We start from the raw sequence: 14,611 nt of genomic DNA, 5'->3' as shown, positions 1-14,611 counted from the left end.
AATGCGGCTTGTCTCTGGAATGTGTTTGTGTGTTATCAGGAGTAGGAATAGGAGTAGCTGCCGCCACCAGCACCACATCAGTGTGGATGGACGGGCAAGTTAATCCGGAAGTGAGGACTGAAGTGTTGCCATTATATAACCCCTTCCTGTTTTTCACCTTCTAATCTCAAAGCAGCAGAGCAGTTCTGGGGTGGAGGGAGGCAAGCAACCGAAACTCAATCCAGACAGGATGCTGGTGTGTTAGCCGAGAACGCCACCGATCTGCCACTGGTCCTGGGTAGGTCCTGCTCCTGGAAGAATGAGCGGGTGCTCCGGGCTCCAGAGCCGGGGCTGTTCCCCTCCCGCTCCTCCATGCACGCTGCAGGCACCTGTGCCAGAAGCAGGCCTTCCCTGCGCCACACGCGCCTTGGTCCCCCCAGCCAGCTGCTTGCAGCGCTGCCGCCTGGGGCTGCCCTTGGAGGCCGTGCAGAAATGCAGAATGCAGCCGCAAGAGCAGAGCTGGGTGTCGCGAGGGTGATGCAGCTGCTCTGCCCAGCTCTGTCGGCCGCTGGCTTGTTTCTCGGTCAGATGTAAGTGGCCGGTTGTAGTCCTTTCAAGCTCTAAGGGGTTTGGCACCGGCTTATCTGGAGGACTGCCTTCATTCATGTCAGTGCTGAAGTCTGGTGGTTGGCTGCTGATCCACTGTCATTTTTTCTGGCTCGTTTGCAGCGAGCAGAATGTTCTGGAAACCAGCAAAAACATCTGGAGCAATCCCAGGAATGCATAGACAAACCTCGGGCCGGGCCGGGCCGGGCCGCAGCGAGGCTCCCCTCCCCTCCCACGGCCCGGCCTGCCGGGAATGAAGCCGCCGTGCCAGGCGGTGTTCACGTCCGCGGTGTGTTCCAGCGCGCCCGTTGCCGGCCAGCGGGCTCACGGTCCTGGCGGCGCCTGGTTTTCTGCTCGGAGGGTGCGATGTGAATTGCCGGGCCGAGGGTCCGGCCGAGTCATCGCGGGCTTGTCGGAGCACAGGCATGCGTGGACGTGCCGTGCCCCAGACCCTCCTGGGGAGCCGTGGGCAGCCATGCGGCGGCGGGAGCTGCTGCCCGACGGTGTTCTGGCTCGGCTGCTTGGGGCGTGCAGCCCGATTGCCACGACCGAAGCCGAGGGGCACGAGGCGAGGCGTGGGCAGATTCTCCTCCGTGCCCCCCGAGGCCAGCCTGTTGCCCACGCCTCTGGGGCGGGAGCGGGCAGGGCGAGCCGGACTCGGTTTGGGAGCCGCTCTGGCCGCCGCTTCCGCTCTGGCTCCCTCCCCACGCCCTGCCTGGGGCCCGTGCCGCAGGCCTGTGGCGCAGACCCGCCTGGCACCGGGGGGTTTGTCGCGCACCTGCCTGGGGGAATCCCCCCGCGATGCCGGAGGGCCCCGTTGCCCCCGGGGGGCTGTGCAGTCCCTGCGCCACGGCACAGACGGCTCCTCCGCGGCGGGCCAGGCCTCCGCGTGCTGCCGCGGCACCGCTCCCCTTCCGCCTCTCCTGCGCCCGCCTCCCTCCTCCCCTTCCGTGGCAGCTCCCCCCCAACCTGCTTTCCATCCAGGGGCTTGCAGTGGGAGTCCCTCTGCTGGGGAGCCCCGCTTCTCCTTCCGATGGCCGGCCAGGCCAGCGGAGCAGCCCGTCCGGGTTGGGCCCTCATTGCCTCGGGCGTGCGGAGCCCACCCCCCGTTTCACGCTGCGCTGCGAGCAGGGGGACGTCTTCCTTGGCTCTGTCCTGCACCTCATGCCCTCGGCGGCACGGGCCGGCCCCGTATGGGCCCTGGCGGCCCGCGTTCCCCACTCGCCCCTTCTGAGCCGAGTCCGAGCATTGCAGCGGGATACGTGGGGGGGGGGGCAGCTGCCTCCCTTCTGCACCTTTCAGCTCTGCAGGGACTCGGAGCCCCGCTTGTCCAGGCATCCTGCTGCAGCCACGGCATGGGGTCCTTCTCCTGCCCGGCGCTTGGCTCCCCTCCGGGGGGGGGGTGCGGGGGGCAGGCCCTGCAGGGGGCGCAGGTGATCTCCCAGCTGGGATGAGTTCCCCCCCCAGCTGCCTGCGGGACCTTTCAGGTCCCCTGGCAGGGACGGGCAGCTCCATGCGGGGCCGGGGCCTCGACTGCCCCCCCACCGTGCTGAGGGAGAAGGCGGTGCTGCGGGGCTGGCTGCGGCGTGTGGGCCTCGCCTCCCCCTGCCCTCAGAGTGGGGCTGCGCTGCCGCCCTCAGGCCCAGGCGCAGGGGCCGAGCTGGAAGCTGGCTTCGGGGCCTTTCCCCAGGTGGCTCGCTGGCAGGGATGCCCGGCTTGGCCCCCTCCGGCTGTCCTCCTCATCCGATCGTGGCAGCCGGAGCCGTTGGCTCGTTGCAGGCCGAGAGGCTGGCCTGCGCCCCCCCCCCCCCCCCCCCCCCCCCCCCCCCCCCCCCCGGCAAAAGGGCGGCGCCCCCCCCCCCCCCCCCCCCCCTCCCCCCCGCCCCCCCCGCACGACTCGCTTTGGCCACGCGCGCCTCCTGCCAGCACGCCCCCCCCCGCAAGCCTGAATTCGGCTTTGGCTTGGCCACTGTGCCCAGCCAGAGCTCCGCTCCCGGCCAGGACCCTGCCGTGTCGGCATGTGGGGGAAAGGCTGGGCAGGCCAAGGCCGGGGGGGGGGTCCTACGGAGGGGGGGCTCTCATCCCTGGCGGTCTGTTTGTGGCGCCTGCGCCCCAGAAAGCTCCCCGGCAGCGCACTGGCTTCCTTTCAGGCGTCGGCTTGGGACTTGGTCCTGCAGTGTGGAACTGGCGTTTCAGTGGTATGCACTGAAACAGTATTGGGGCGCTGCTATATTTTAAACCCTGAAATTGAAATTTCTGCTTCATTGTTTGAATTGTGCATTGTGTTGATGATCCGAAGAGTTTTTTTCGGTTTCCTGTTTGTTTTAACCTTCATTTGATTTAGGCATCCTGTAATACATTTTAGGAAGGGCAGTGTGTACCCAGCTCACCTGAATAAAAGGAGGAGCTTTGTCATTGCCGGCAAAGCTCTGGGAGGGGAGAGAAGGGGCCCCGTGGCCTTCGAGCCCGGAGTCCACGTGGCGCTTGTTACGTGGGCGGTGCGGTGCGGGTTCCCCGGGGGAGGAGCGGTGGGGGGGCCAGGCCCCCTGTGCTGCTCGTCCTCACTGCTGGCCTCCTCCTGCCACGTGCAGCCCCAGGAGAGGAGATGCGTCTCCCCGTCCGTCCGTGTGGGGCACGTGGGTGGCTGAGCGCGGCCCGTCCTTGTTGGCCGCAGCAGTGGCGGCAGGGGCATCGCCTTGCCACGGAGCCGGTGCCGTGGATGCCACCTTGCGCTCGCCCGGCCTCGCGTGGGCCCTGCGCCTCGCTGCTGCGGAGGAGCCCCTCCGGCCCGGCTCGGCCCGGCCTGAAAATACGTTCAGAATGAAATCGGATCCCCAGGCGGCTTGGCACAGCCGCCTGCAGGCCCCATGCCAGGCTCTGCGACTGGGCCCCGTCTTCCTGGGCTTGTGTTGCAGTGGGACGGCAGGAGGAGGAGCTGGCACGCCATCGCCAGGGAAGGTTATCTCGGTCGGTCAGAAGGAAGCAGGAAGAGGGGCCTGCGGGAGGCGGGGGTGCTGTGGCTGTGCAGAGCAGCCGAGCGCCTGGGAGGCCGGGGCGCCTCTCCCCCGGGCCTGCGGTGCCGTGGCTCTGCCAGCCCGAGACACCCCCCGGGCTGGGGAAGAGGGTCCGGGAAAGGTGTCCTCCACCTCAGCAGCCTTGCCTGGGAAACCCCACGCATCCCAACGTCTTACCCTTCAGGGCACCTTTGAGTCCACTGATTGCTGCTGGGTACTGTTCCGAATGGATGACCCTGAAAGCAAACCGGGTTGTTTGCTTGCTTGTTTGGTGCAGTGGCTTTGGCTCTTTGGTGGGCCTGGTACTTTGGGCGGCTCAGCGGGGCTCCGCTGGGCTGCGGAGTGCAAGTGGGGCGCACGCCCGCGGCTGGTGTTTCCCGTTCTGCTAAAGGCTCAGGGAAATGCCTAAAGGAAAGTCCTAAAGGCTCGTGGAACGGAGCCCTTGGAACGGCCGGCGGGGAAGCAAGACGTGCCGTTGCTTGGGCGACCCTGCTGGGCTGCTTGCTGTGCCACGTTCCGCTCCCACGCCGCAGTGTCCGAACAGTCCCACGGGCCGGAGCGCTTTCCCGCAGAGGGAGACCCCGGCGTGCTTGTTTTCCCTGGTTGTGCAAGTCGGACGCTGGGGGGAAGGAAATGACCCAGGCATGTCAGGAACGATGGCTCTGCTTTTAGAACGGCGCGCGGGCCACCTCCCCACCTCATTTGTTCTCAGCCTTGTCCCCGGAGAGGAGAGCCGAGAGCGCAGGGGGTTGCAAGGAAGTGGGCGGCAGCGTGAGCGAGCCCGAGCGGAGTGCCGCGCGCTGATAAGGCGGCGAGAGCTCCTGACGGCGTTCCAGCGTGGCTGCGAGCAGGAGGCCGGGCGCAGCTGGCCCCGCTCCCCCCGCTCCGCTTCCTCGCGGAAGACGGCAATGCCGGCAGTGCCGTGCCGCTGGAGCCCCCGTCAGCGCAGCGCCGACCCATCACGTGCTGGGTACTTTGGAGGCGCAGTTCTTTCCTTGGAACTTAGGAGCGGGTCCAGCCTGGGGGCTGGACTTGCCTTCCCGCAGGGGGTCTCCGCTCGCCCCGGCACCCCCGGGCAGGAGAGACCCCAGGCTGCCCAGCGGGCCGGGGAGTGGGACGGGCTCCACGCAGGGCCATTTCCGTAACTTTTATCCCTTAAAAGGTGCTGCTCACTCGCTTTGCACTTTTCCACGTCCCGCCGCTGCATCCTTCCTCTGAGGAGACAGCTCTGGCCACTGGCCGAGCTCCTGCCGTCCAGCTGACCCTGCTCCGGGGGAGGGGCTGCCCGGAGAGCCGGCTGCCCCCCCCATCATCGTCATCGCCATGGCCATCGCGGGGCCGTTGCTCGCTCTCCTTTTCCCCTATAAGTGCAGATAAACATTGGCCAGTTGGTAACTATTTATTTATAGAACACGTTGATGCAATTTGTTACCTCTTTTCTTTATAAAATAATCCCTGAGCAGGGTACGGAACCAGTTAAAGCAAAACAGAATCATGTTGCATCAACTGATAAAGCAGGGAAATGGGAGGGCAGAAACCGAGGGAGGAAGTTTCCAAGACACAGAGGCCCAGCTCCAGTCGGAGGCGGGGCGCACAAACCGGTTTTCTTGGCCTGGAGAGCTCGCAAGAGTGGCACAAACTGGGCGCGAGGCCCGGCTCTGCCACGGGCGCCTTTCCCGGGCGCATCCTCTCCCAGTTCCCGCAAGGCAAGCGGACTGATCCCGGGGGCGCCCTCCATGTTTCCAGTGGAAGCCCAGCAAGAACTCTTGCGCGGGCCCAGCGACCGCCCTCGCAGCCTGTCAGTAAGACTGAGAATTCCACTTTCGGTCAGTGTCCTCCTGCTCCTCCGTCTCCTCCTCCTCCTATGTTTCTTTCACTCCCTTATCATCCATCTTCCTAGTCAGCTTTTAGCCTCTCACACACAAAGAATTCTTTACTGCTGGTCTTGCTGCCCCACAGAGTGCTTTTTGCTTCTCTCCTCTGTTGGCGTCTCCCTTGTGCAAGCTTTGTGCTTCCCTTTTCCAAAGGAGGCCGCCTTCAGTGAACAAGGAGAGCAGCGCCTAAGTGCAGCGTTACACCAGAATCCCCTTCAGTGTGTGGAGAGCTGTGGTCTGCAAGAGAAGGCAGCGTGGCCCACTGGCAAGTCCTTGCAGGATCGGCATCAGATTTGCCAGCCCTTGCAGGATTGGGACCAAGGCAGTGATGCAGGCCAACTGGGAGCAGTGGGAGGCTTGGCCCTGCCTGGCTGTGCCCCCCGTGGCGCCCAGCCTTGCGGTGGCTGTTCTGCGCTCCCGCCCTGGCTTCTGCCTCCTGTGTGCCCTGACTCGTGCCTGCCCCGGGGCTGCCATTGCCTCCGGTCCTGCCGGGCCTTGCGGGGGCGGAAGCAGCAGTTTAAGGTCTGGGCTCTTCTCCAGCTTCATGTGCATCAGGATTCGAGGACCCTGGGGAGCCCCCGCGTCTGGTTTGGGCACGAGGCGCCCTCTTCCCAGGGCGGTGCTGCCGCCGCCCCCAGTGCAGCCAGGTGAAGACTGCTCTGCCGCGGGGGGGGGGGGCTGCGGGCTGGGCTTGTGCACGCTGACCTGACGGCTAGTGAGGGCACGGGGGGGGGGGGGAGCGCATGGAAGCGCAGCACTCCTTGGTGGGGAGCAAACGGGGCGCGAAGCGGTGGGAGAGCGCAGGAAACGAGAGCGCGTGCAGGGAGGGGGTCGGGGGGTGATGTGGCGTGTGGGAGGAGCCCTGTCGTTGCCGACGCATGTCGAGCTGCTGCTGCTGCTGCTCCCTGTCATGGGCTCCTGCCGCACGGGAGGAAGTGGCCGGCAGGGCTTGCCCCAGCAGGCGGGCCGGCCCCGTTCTCGGCCAGGGAGGGCTCTGGGTGTTAGTCACTGCCGCCGACACTCCCTTCCTTCATGCGCCTCTGACAGTATGTCTCTGACAGTATGTCGCACCTTTCCATAAAAATGGGCAAGGCAGGCGAACCAACAAAGCCTCTAACAGGGAATTAAGAGAACACGATGGTTTAAGGACCAAGTAAGCGCGCGTAAAAATCCTGAGCTAAAACTCGGTCGAGTTAGGGGGAAACAGAGGGTAGCGAGCAGCGAGCGATCGCTCCGTGGGCCGAACGCTGGTTTAATTTCTTCCACGGAAGCCCGTGTGCAGCAAGAGGGCGAGGTGAGCCTTCCTTCGGGAGGCTCCAAACGACATGCGGCCGCTGGGAAGAGCCTTCCCTGCTTTCTGAGGTGCACGCCGGCCGCTGGGAGGGGCGGCGGAAGGGGCTCTCCAGGAGAGCACAGCCGCCTCCGGCAGCCCTGCGCGGGGCGGTGGGGGCCTGCCAGGGAGCTGGGCAGCGGCCTTTGCTGCTCTCGGCACCGCTACCGGCTGGCTCTGCAACGGGCCGGGCGCCCGCCTGCAGTGGCCGCAGCAGCTGGGAGTCCCGGGTGGCCTGCGGAGGCCTCCCCGGTTTGTGCCAGAGGCAGCCAGCCGTCCCAGGGAGAGAGCAGGCCACGGGCCACTCTACCAGGACCAAGCTGGGGGAGTGTGGGGGACGGGTCAGTGCTGTGGTCGGGCTCAAGCTGCTAAGGAGACCCCGTGGGCAAAATCTGGTGGAAAACAAATGCTAGAAGCTGTGCAAAGAATGAGCGGGAGTTTGACGCACGGGCAGCGGGAGTTTCAATGCCACCGATGGTTGCCGCATGAGCTCAAGCGGAGGCTGCGCTGCAACAGCCTGGATTCGGACCCCGCAAGAGGGGAGGGTGGAGCAGGCCCCGAGGACCTGGGGGGGCACATCTTGGAGCCTGCCTGCCTGCCTTCATGACGATAGCAGGTGAGGCAGATGACTGAGTGGTGGGCTTGTTTCTCCTCCTCACAGGACAGAAAGGACCAGCGGAGGGCGACATACATGACCCAGGGGTTGGGAACACTGCCCTGTGCGGAGGGACTGGGAGAACTGGGCATGCTCAGCCCGGAGAAGAGAAGGCTGCGGGGGGACATGTTGTTGTTAGTGGCGAAGTTGCGCCAGCCCATCGAGACCCCGTGGGCAACACTCCTCCAGGCCTTCCTGCCCCCACCATCCCCCGGAGTCCACCCAAGCTCACGCCGACTGTTTCAGTGACCCCATCCAGCCACCTCCTCCTCTGCCGCCCCCTTCCCCTTTTGCCCTCAATCATTCCCAGCATGAGGCTCTTCTCCAGGGAGTCCTTCCTTCTCATTAGGTGGCCAGAGTATTTGAGTTTCATCTTCAGGATCTGGCCTTCTAAAGAGCAGTCGGGGTTGATCTCCTCTAGGACTGACCGGTTTGATCGCTTTGTGGTCCAAGGGACTTGCAGGAGTCTCCACCAGCAGCACAATTCAAAGGCCTCAATCCTTCGGCGCTCAGCCTTCCTTATGGTCCCGCTTTCACAGCCATGCATTGCAACTGGGAAAACCAGCGCCTTGACTATGGTATCCCTTCTGTAAGAGCCTCCAAGGCTGCCACAGAGAGGAAGGTCAGGATCGCTTCTCGCTGATGCCGGAGTGGAGGGTGAGGGTGAGGGAGCTGCAGTGCGACCTCCCGGTCTTCCCTTGCAAACACTGACGGCGTGGGGCCTGCCAGAGCGGTTGCCCCCTGGCAGAAGGCGGGGGGCGGCAGAAGGCTTGGAGGGCCGGTGGACTGGGACAGGCCCGTCACCGTGCCGGGACGCAGGTTTGGCGAGCACCTGGCCGCCGTCCTGGAGCAGCGCTTCACCGCTCGCGGGCGTGGAGGCGGGCTGCAGCCGAGGGCCCAGGCGCCCATGCTGCCGCGCGGCCGCTCCTGCCTTTCCTTCCTGCGCCGTCATCTCCCTTTTCACACCCAGGGGCTGGTGCCTTCCCAGACGGCGCGTCGGGCTGAGTCACGGCAGCCACGGGGGGGGGGGGGCCGGGGAGCAACGTGACTTTTCACCCCCCTCCCCTCGGGAGGCTTTTCCCTTGACTGAATGCAGGGGCTTGCACGGGCCTGCTCTTGATCCCGCGTCTCAGTGCTCGAGGCAGAGGCGGCTTTCGCTTCCTGCCTGCCTGCAGGAGATACGAGCCCACATCCCCGCGGTGTCAGGCCGCCCAGAGGCTCCTGTGGCTCTTCCGCACGGCAGGCCCCTGCGCCGGCTGCCCCGGGCGTTGCTGGGCTGCGCGAACCCAGGCGGAGACCCCGCTCTGTGTCCGGGGAGTCCAGGGAGGCGGAGGCGGGAGCTCCTTGCCTGCCAGCCTGCGTGCTGCTCCCAGAAGCATCCCTGGGCGTGCCTGGGTGTCTGGCTGGCGTCCGGCTCTTCATTCCCTCTTGCCTCGAGCATCTCAGAGTCGGCAAGAGCCCGGCCTGCACTCGACAGCCTGGGCTCGGGGGGGCCTTCCTTCCTCCACGTTGGTGGAGGGCGCCTTTGGCAGGGGTGCGGCAGGCTGCCCCAGGGAAATCGTGCCTAAGGGCGTGAGGAGCCCGGCCGGGCCCGACCAGGGACCCCTGGTCTGCCCCCCGTCCACGCAGGAGCCGGCCGGGCGTGCTGGGGACGCGGCAGACGCTGGTGCCGCGAGAGCGTGCGGGTTCCGGGCTTGGGAGCCCGATGGTGGGGTGAGGGAGGGGTGCCGGCTGGAGCCGGGGTCAGACTGGCGAGGACTGGCGTGGTGCGCGGTGGGCGTGGGCCGGAGGCGCCGCAGTGCCCCCTGGAGTCGGGGGAGCCGCGCTCACAGGTGAGGCCTGCGACAGGTGCGCTCGCCGGCCGCAGGAAGAGCCCTGTGGGATCGATCGGGGCACGGGTCCCCTGGTCCGGCAGGGCGTTCCCGCACTTTCCCGAGGCCGGGGGCGGTTTCCCCGCCGTGCTGCAGGTGGGGGAGCGCAGCCGCTTCTGGGTCTTCACCTCTCCTCTCCCCCACAGAGTTCTGCCGCATCGACCAGCCCCTGTGCCACAACGAGGACGAGCAGCTCAGCTTCGAGGCCATCCTGAACATCCACAAGCAGATGGATGACGACGCCAACGGCAACGTGGACGTGGAGGAGAGCGACGAGGTGGGGCTCCTGTGTGCCCCCCCCCCACCGAGGGGAGCGGAGGCGTCTCGGTGGCGCGGCACGAGGGGGAGCTGGGGGGCAGGCAGCCCCTCTGCCTGGGGGCCTCCAGCGGTTTGGGGCTTCCACGCCCCTTGGCCTGCTCACCAGCGTGGCCGATGCTCGGCACGCTGGGCATGCTCCGGAGCGTCCGGGGCACCGGGGCGGGGAGGCCGCCCTGGACGGCCGCGCTTGGCATGGCAGCGAGGCCGGGAGCGTCCCCGGCTCGTTAGCTGGCACGAGTCCCGCAGGAGGACCGGGGCACGGCCACCCCCCCCGAGCCCGGCTTGTGGGCAGTGAGAGGCCCCACGGGGGGCTGTCCCCGGGGGCTGAGCGCGTGCCTTCTGGCCCCCCGCAGGCATGCATGCGTGCGCGCCAGGCTGGCCGTGTGGTGGGACTGGCGGCACCGAGTGGGCGAGAGGCGTGCGGCAGGGGGAGCCTCTTCCGTGGGGCCGCTGCTCCGGCCCTGATGCGGGACCCGTTCCAGCCGCAGCCCAAGGCCCGGGCCTGCTCGGGGGGACACTTGACCCGCCTGTGGGAACGGGAGAGCGGCAGCACTTCGTGCGGGAGGCTTGGAGGGGGAGCCCCGCCTCTTGAGGAGGTGGCCTGGGTCGCCCGCCGTCCCAGTCGCAGGGTGGCCCAGTTGGGGTCCCGGAGGAGGGACACGGTTCGCCCCCTTCCGCAGCACTGTGCCCCCAGGGACAGGCGCCGGAGGACTCCTGGGCAAAGCTCTGGGTGGAGGGGCCAGAGAGGGTCGAACATTTCTCTCTGTGTGTGCTCAGAGGCTTGCGTGTAAAACGCGCTCGGCAAGGTAGTGCTGGCAAGACCGTTGCTGCGGGGAGGAGAGCGCAGCGCGGGGTGGGGGCCCCGGCCGCTCAGCAGCGCCTTCTGGAGGCCCTGTGCCACAGCACTGTGGCACGTGGGCCCGGCAAGCCACGCAGACTGCACGCTGAGTGCGGGTGCAGCGGCGCGTCTGAGTGGAGCCGTCGCGACACGGGAGAGAGAGGAGAGCCGATCCGACAGAGGGAGGCTTGTGGAGGAGAGCAGAGGGGGAGGCGTGGTGGGGAGGGTGGGGCCAGCCCTGTGGCATCATCACAGAGCCCGGGGCAGGGGGCAGCATGACCCCCCCCGCCAGAGGGAGCCGGCTGCTCCTCGGGGGCCTCTCTCCAAAAGAGGCGCACTCACACCCCAGGGACTGCGTCTGCGTCACTCGTCCTGCACCGGCGCTCCGTTTCTGCCGCTTCCACCCGGAGCGGCAAAGCACAGTCCTTGGAGAGTCCGCTGGAATCAGGTGGCCTTAATCCCAGATCTGGCACGGGTTGCATCTGCTGGCTTGGAAGGCTGTATTTTTAAACATAACCGGATCTTGGTTTAGAGGATTTCTCAGGACTGTTTTGCAGGAGTTGCCAGGCAAAGAATCCTTCCTGCCACAGAGCTCCAGGCCTCTCTGCGCCGCCCGTTAGCAACCCTCTCCCTGCCTTTCGGTAACGTTTCTCCAGTGTTTTAATGCAAAACCCGGCAAAAGGAGCAGAGTAGCTTAGACCTGCGTGAGGCGTCTGCTTTCCAATCGCAGCCACCTCAGAACTCGGTCTCGGGGGCGCACATAGCAAGTGTCCCGCCCCCACCGCCCCGGGAAGCGCCAGCGTGGTCAGCTGCACCTTCGCCAGGCAGGCATTTCGCGCCTCCAAGGCCACCCGGCCTCGCCACCCTGCCCGCCGGCCTGTCTGGAGCTGCCTGTTGAGGCGTTTTCCCCGGTGCTGTCGGCACTCGTGAATTTGGGGCGTTCCCAGCCCGTCCTGCACGGCCCGCAGGGCACTTTCCCAGGGGAAGCGCCGTGCAGCGGCATGCTTGAGTGCGCGCACACACGTGCTCGCAGCCGGGCCTGGGCTCGTGCTCAGCTCCGCTCCGCTCTGGGCCAGCTTCCCGGAGCAAAGGCGCTGCGCAGGGCTTCCCTGGGGGACTTCCTCCTCCTGCAGCAGCTCCGTGCATCTGGGCTGACTCAGGAAGAGCTGACAGGCCCGTCCTGCGTAGTGTCCCTGCCGCACTCGGCCCTCGCGGGCGCCTGGCCAGGCCTCGTGTGCCGGAGATCCCGGCCGGCCGAGTCGCGGCACCCACTGCCGCACCGAGCGGGCCATCCCGGGCCAGGCGGAGCGGCCGGCTCGAGGCAGGCGCCCCCGGCCTTCGTTCTGCCCACCATCCTCCCTCCTGCCGCCTCTTAAGGATGCCGCGGGACGATGGCAGCACTCTGCCGGGCGGCGCCTGCGGGGTTTTCTCCCCAGAAGCCGGGGCCATTTGCTTCTCGGCCTGCGTGCCTTTGTCTTGCACGGCTTCCCTGGTAGCATAAACACCGGCAGTCTTTCAGGGCTTCGAGGAGGCATCGGGCTAAACACGAGGAAACCTCAGCCTAAAACATCAGAGACGTCTATTTTTAGACACGCAGGCACAACATTCGGCATGGAAGCAAAAGAAGTTGAATGAAGGTTTGGCCCGGCCCCTGGCCGAAAACCTGCCCCCGGAAGACGGGGCTCGATGAGCGGTGCACCAGAACGGGGGCCGTGGGCACGTCAAGGGCAGGCGTCCTCCCTCGCTGCAGACTCTTCGAGGGCAGTGGGCTTCTGGGCAGGCTGAGCAAAGAGCAGCACTTGGGCAGATGTCGCTCCGCGAAGGGAAGGCCCTGTAGCAATCAGAGCCGGCTTTATTTACTTCGTTAAAACTCCTTCAGACTGTCCCTTTCTGCAGTCTCGGGACAGTTTAACAATAAGACAAAATGAAGCAAAGCGCAGCATCCCAATCAACTTCTTAACCAATCAACAATAAAACCCATATTAAAAAACAGCAAAACCATAAAACATTGGGAAAATATAAAGGTTTTAGCCTGGTGCTGAAAAGAAGGACGTGACGGTGCCGGACGGAAGGGGGCAGTCGGTGGCATAAGCCCTTTGTTCTGGGCCAGCATTTTTGTAGGGTTTGAAGAAATGTTTGTCAAAACTGTACTGTACTGCAACTCAGAAACATCCAATGCTAGCAATCATATTTATTAATATGAATCAGGCACAGGATTAGGCACGGGAAATAACATAATTCAGACCCTGATTTTAAAAGCGCAAGCTGCGCTGTTTCTTTGCTGCCAGAAGCAAAGCCGCGGACGGGGCAGCCAGGACCGTCCTCATCGGGGGAAGAGGCCCCAGGTCGCTCTGGCACGCTCGTGTCGCACTGCATCCCGAAGCGAGGAGCCGTGGAGAGCCAGCCCCGAGGAGGGAGTGTGGCAGCAGCCGGCGTGTGCGGAAGGGCGGGGGGCTCGTGGCTCTGGTGGGTGGGCAGCTGGCCGGCCCTCCACCATTCCAGCAGCCTGTCGGGGTGAGCAGGCAGCACGCCACGCCACCCTGCACCCTGCACCACGCCACCCTGCTGCAAGCCACCCTGCACCTCGGGGTGGCTTGCAGCATTGCTCTGGGTGCGCCATACCCTGCCACGCACAAGCGGAGGCTTCGTCGAGGCAAGGCACCCGGCAGGTCATGCGAGGCGGCGAGCAAGGCCCCGGTGGGGCTGGAGGGCGGCGCTCCCCTTGGAGGCTCGGGCTTGCCGTCGGGGCCCGCTCCTGCGCGCCGGAGCTGGGTGGGGCCAGGAGCGTGTGCAGGCAGCGGAGGCTCATGCCGGCTCGCCCGTCCCGGAGGCGCCTGGCCTGCCCACACGTGCCGGGCTACCTTGCTTGGACTGCCCAGACGGGCTCCGTGTGGGACTGCCGTCGGGGGCCGGTTGGGAGCATCCGCTGGCCCGGAGTGCTGTGGGCTCCCTTGCTGCAGCGGCCCCTGCTCAGAGCGCGCCCCAGGGCGGCCTGGGACCGGCCCCCTGCCTGCGTGAACTCTGGGGAGCCCTTCCAGTGGGGGAGGGCGTGGAGGAGGGCTTTCTTGGTGATGCGCCCCGGGGATGGAGCCGGGGGTCAGGCTAGATGGTCCAGGGGCTCCCTCTGGCTCACTCTGTCTCTGTTCCTCCTGGGAGGGAGGCTCGGTGGGCGCGCCATCTGGGGCCGTCTGCCTGCAGCAGGAGCCTTCTGGTCAAGCAGGCTTTGGCACGCAAGCCGGTCTGCAGGGTCCTGTGCTCTTTTTATTTGGATTCGCCTGCGTTGCTGCAGCTTCTGATTGCGCTTTTGTTCATGTGCCTCAGTCCCTGCGATCGCCAGCCGCCCTGGGCTCCCTGTCCTTGGTGGAAAGGCGGAACTTGCGGTTATACCCAGATTGCGTTTCTGTGCAGCCCGGAGCCGAGGCTCCCGGGGCGGGTCGCAGTGTTTCAGCCGCCTGTCCAGGCTTCAGCCGGGCCGAACCCAGCTCCGCTTCTTCCGGGATCAGGCAGTTCAGCAAGCCGAATCCCATCGGAACAAACCTCAGATGTAAAGGACCGTCTTTGTGAGAACCGACCCGAGAATCACAACATGCCACTGTTGTGTCGTGATGCTCAGCCTGTTCCCCGAAAGCTGTGCTTTCACTCCCTGTACATTGTATTCAGCAGCGTCCCTGATTTTGGGAATAAGAGACAGGGGCGGCTCGGCCCCTCAGACGGAGTGCGGAGCCCCAGGGGGCGCCTGTTTTCCGGGCACCGGGGCGCTTTCTGGCGTGCTTTTCCTGGCCCCGGGACTCGTCTGCAGCGGCTCCATGGCCCTGCACAGCTGGAGAACTGGAGCTGGGGGCGGCTCGCTTCGTGTCCATGGCTTACAGGAAGCAAAATCTGAAAAGCGCAGAATTGCACATTGCGTGAATGCAGTCGACCTGCTAGTATGGGGGGGGGGGGCCTGGCGTGCGCATACACAGGGCTCGCCCGACTGTTCTGACAGTTGGCCCAGCTCTTTCCGCAGCCTTGTTGCCCGGCAGGCCCGGCCGGGCTGGATTCTCTGGGGCGCCCTGCCCAGCGCCCTCCGTGGCGCCCTCTCCCCGTGGGTCGGGGGCCAGCAGGCTTGGCTTGGGTGGCTTCCGCC

The 14,611-nt window shown here is 65.8% G+C and overlaps 1 protein-coding gene across 4 annotated transcripts in view; it reads left to right on the top strand.

The window, feature by feature from the left end:
- The first annotated feature begins 202 nt into the window (after nucleotides 1-202).
- The window catches only part of STIM1 (stromal interaction molecule 1), a 41,893-nt gene continuing 27,484 nt past the window's right edge, over nucleotides 203-14,611 (top strand). Inside the window, exons 1-2 of one of the 4 annotated variants that reach the window (XM_044418561.1) lie at nucleotides 203-277; nucleotides 9,476-9,606. In XM_044418561.1, the coding sequence (XP_044274496.1) occupies nucleotides 9,559-9,606 (48 nt within the window). In that variant the 5' untranslated portion in view covers nucleotides 203-277; nucleotides 9,476-9,558. Of the gene's footprint in view, nucleotides 278-5,266; nucleotides 5,426-9,475; nucleotides 9,607-14,611 lie in introns of those variants that run through there. The other 3 variants (XM_044418560.1, XM_044418562.1, XM_044418563.1) reach the window with 3 other exon arrangements.

The sequence above is a fragment of the Varanus komodoensis genome, unplaced genomic scaffold (genome assembly GCF_004798865.1).
Source record: "Varanus komodoensis strain SLA01 unplaced genomic scaffold, ASM479886v1 scaffold91, whole genome shotgun sequence".
NCBI classification, from domain to species: Eukaryota; Metazoa; Chordata; class Lepidosauria; order Squamata; family Varanidae; genus Varanus; species Varanus komodoensis.
Note: the sequence above shows the minus strand (reverse complement) of the source record. Positions and strands in the feature narration are given on the sequence as shown.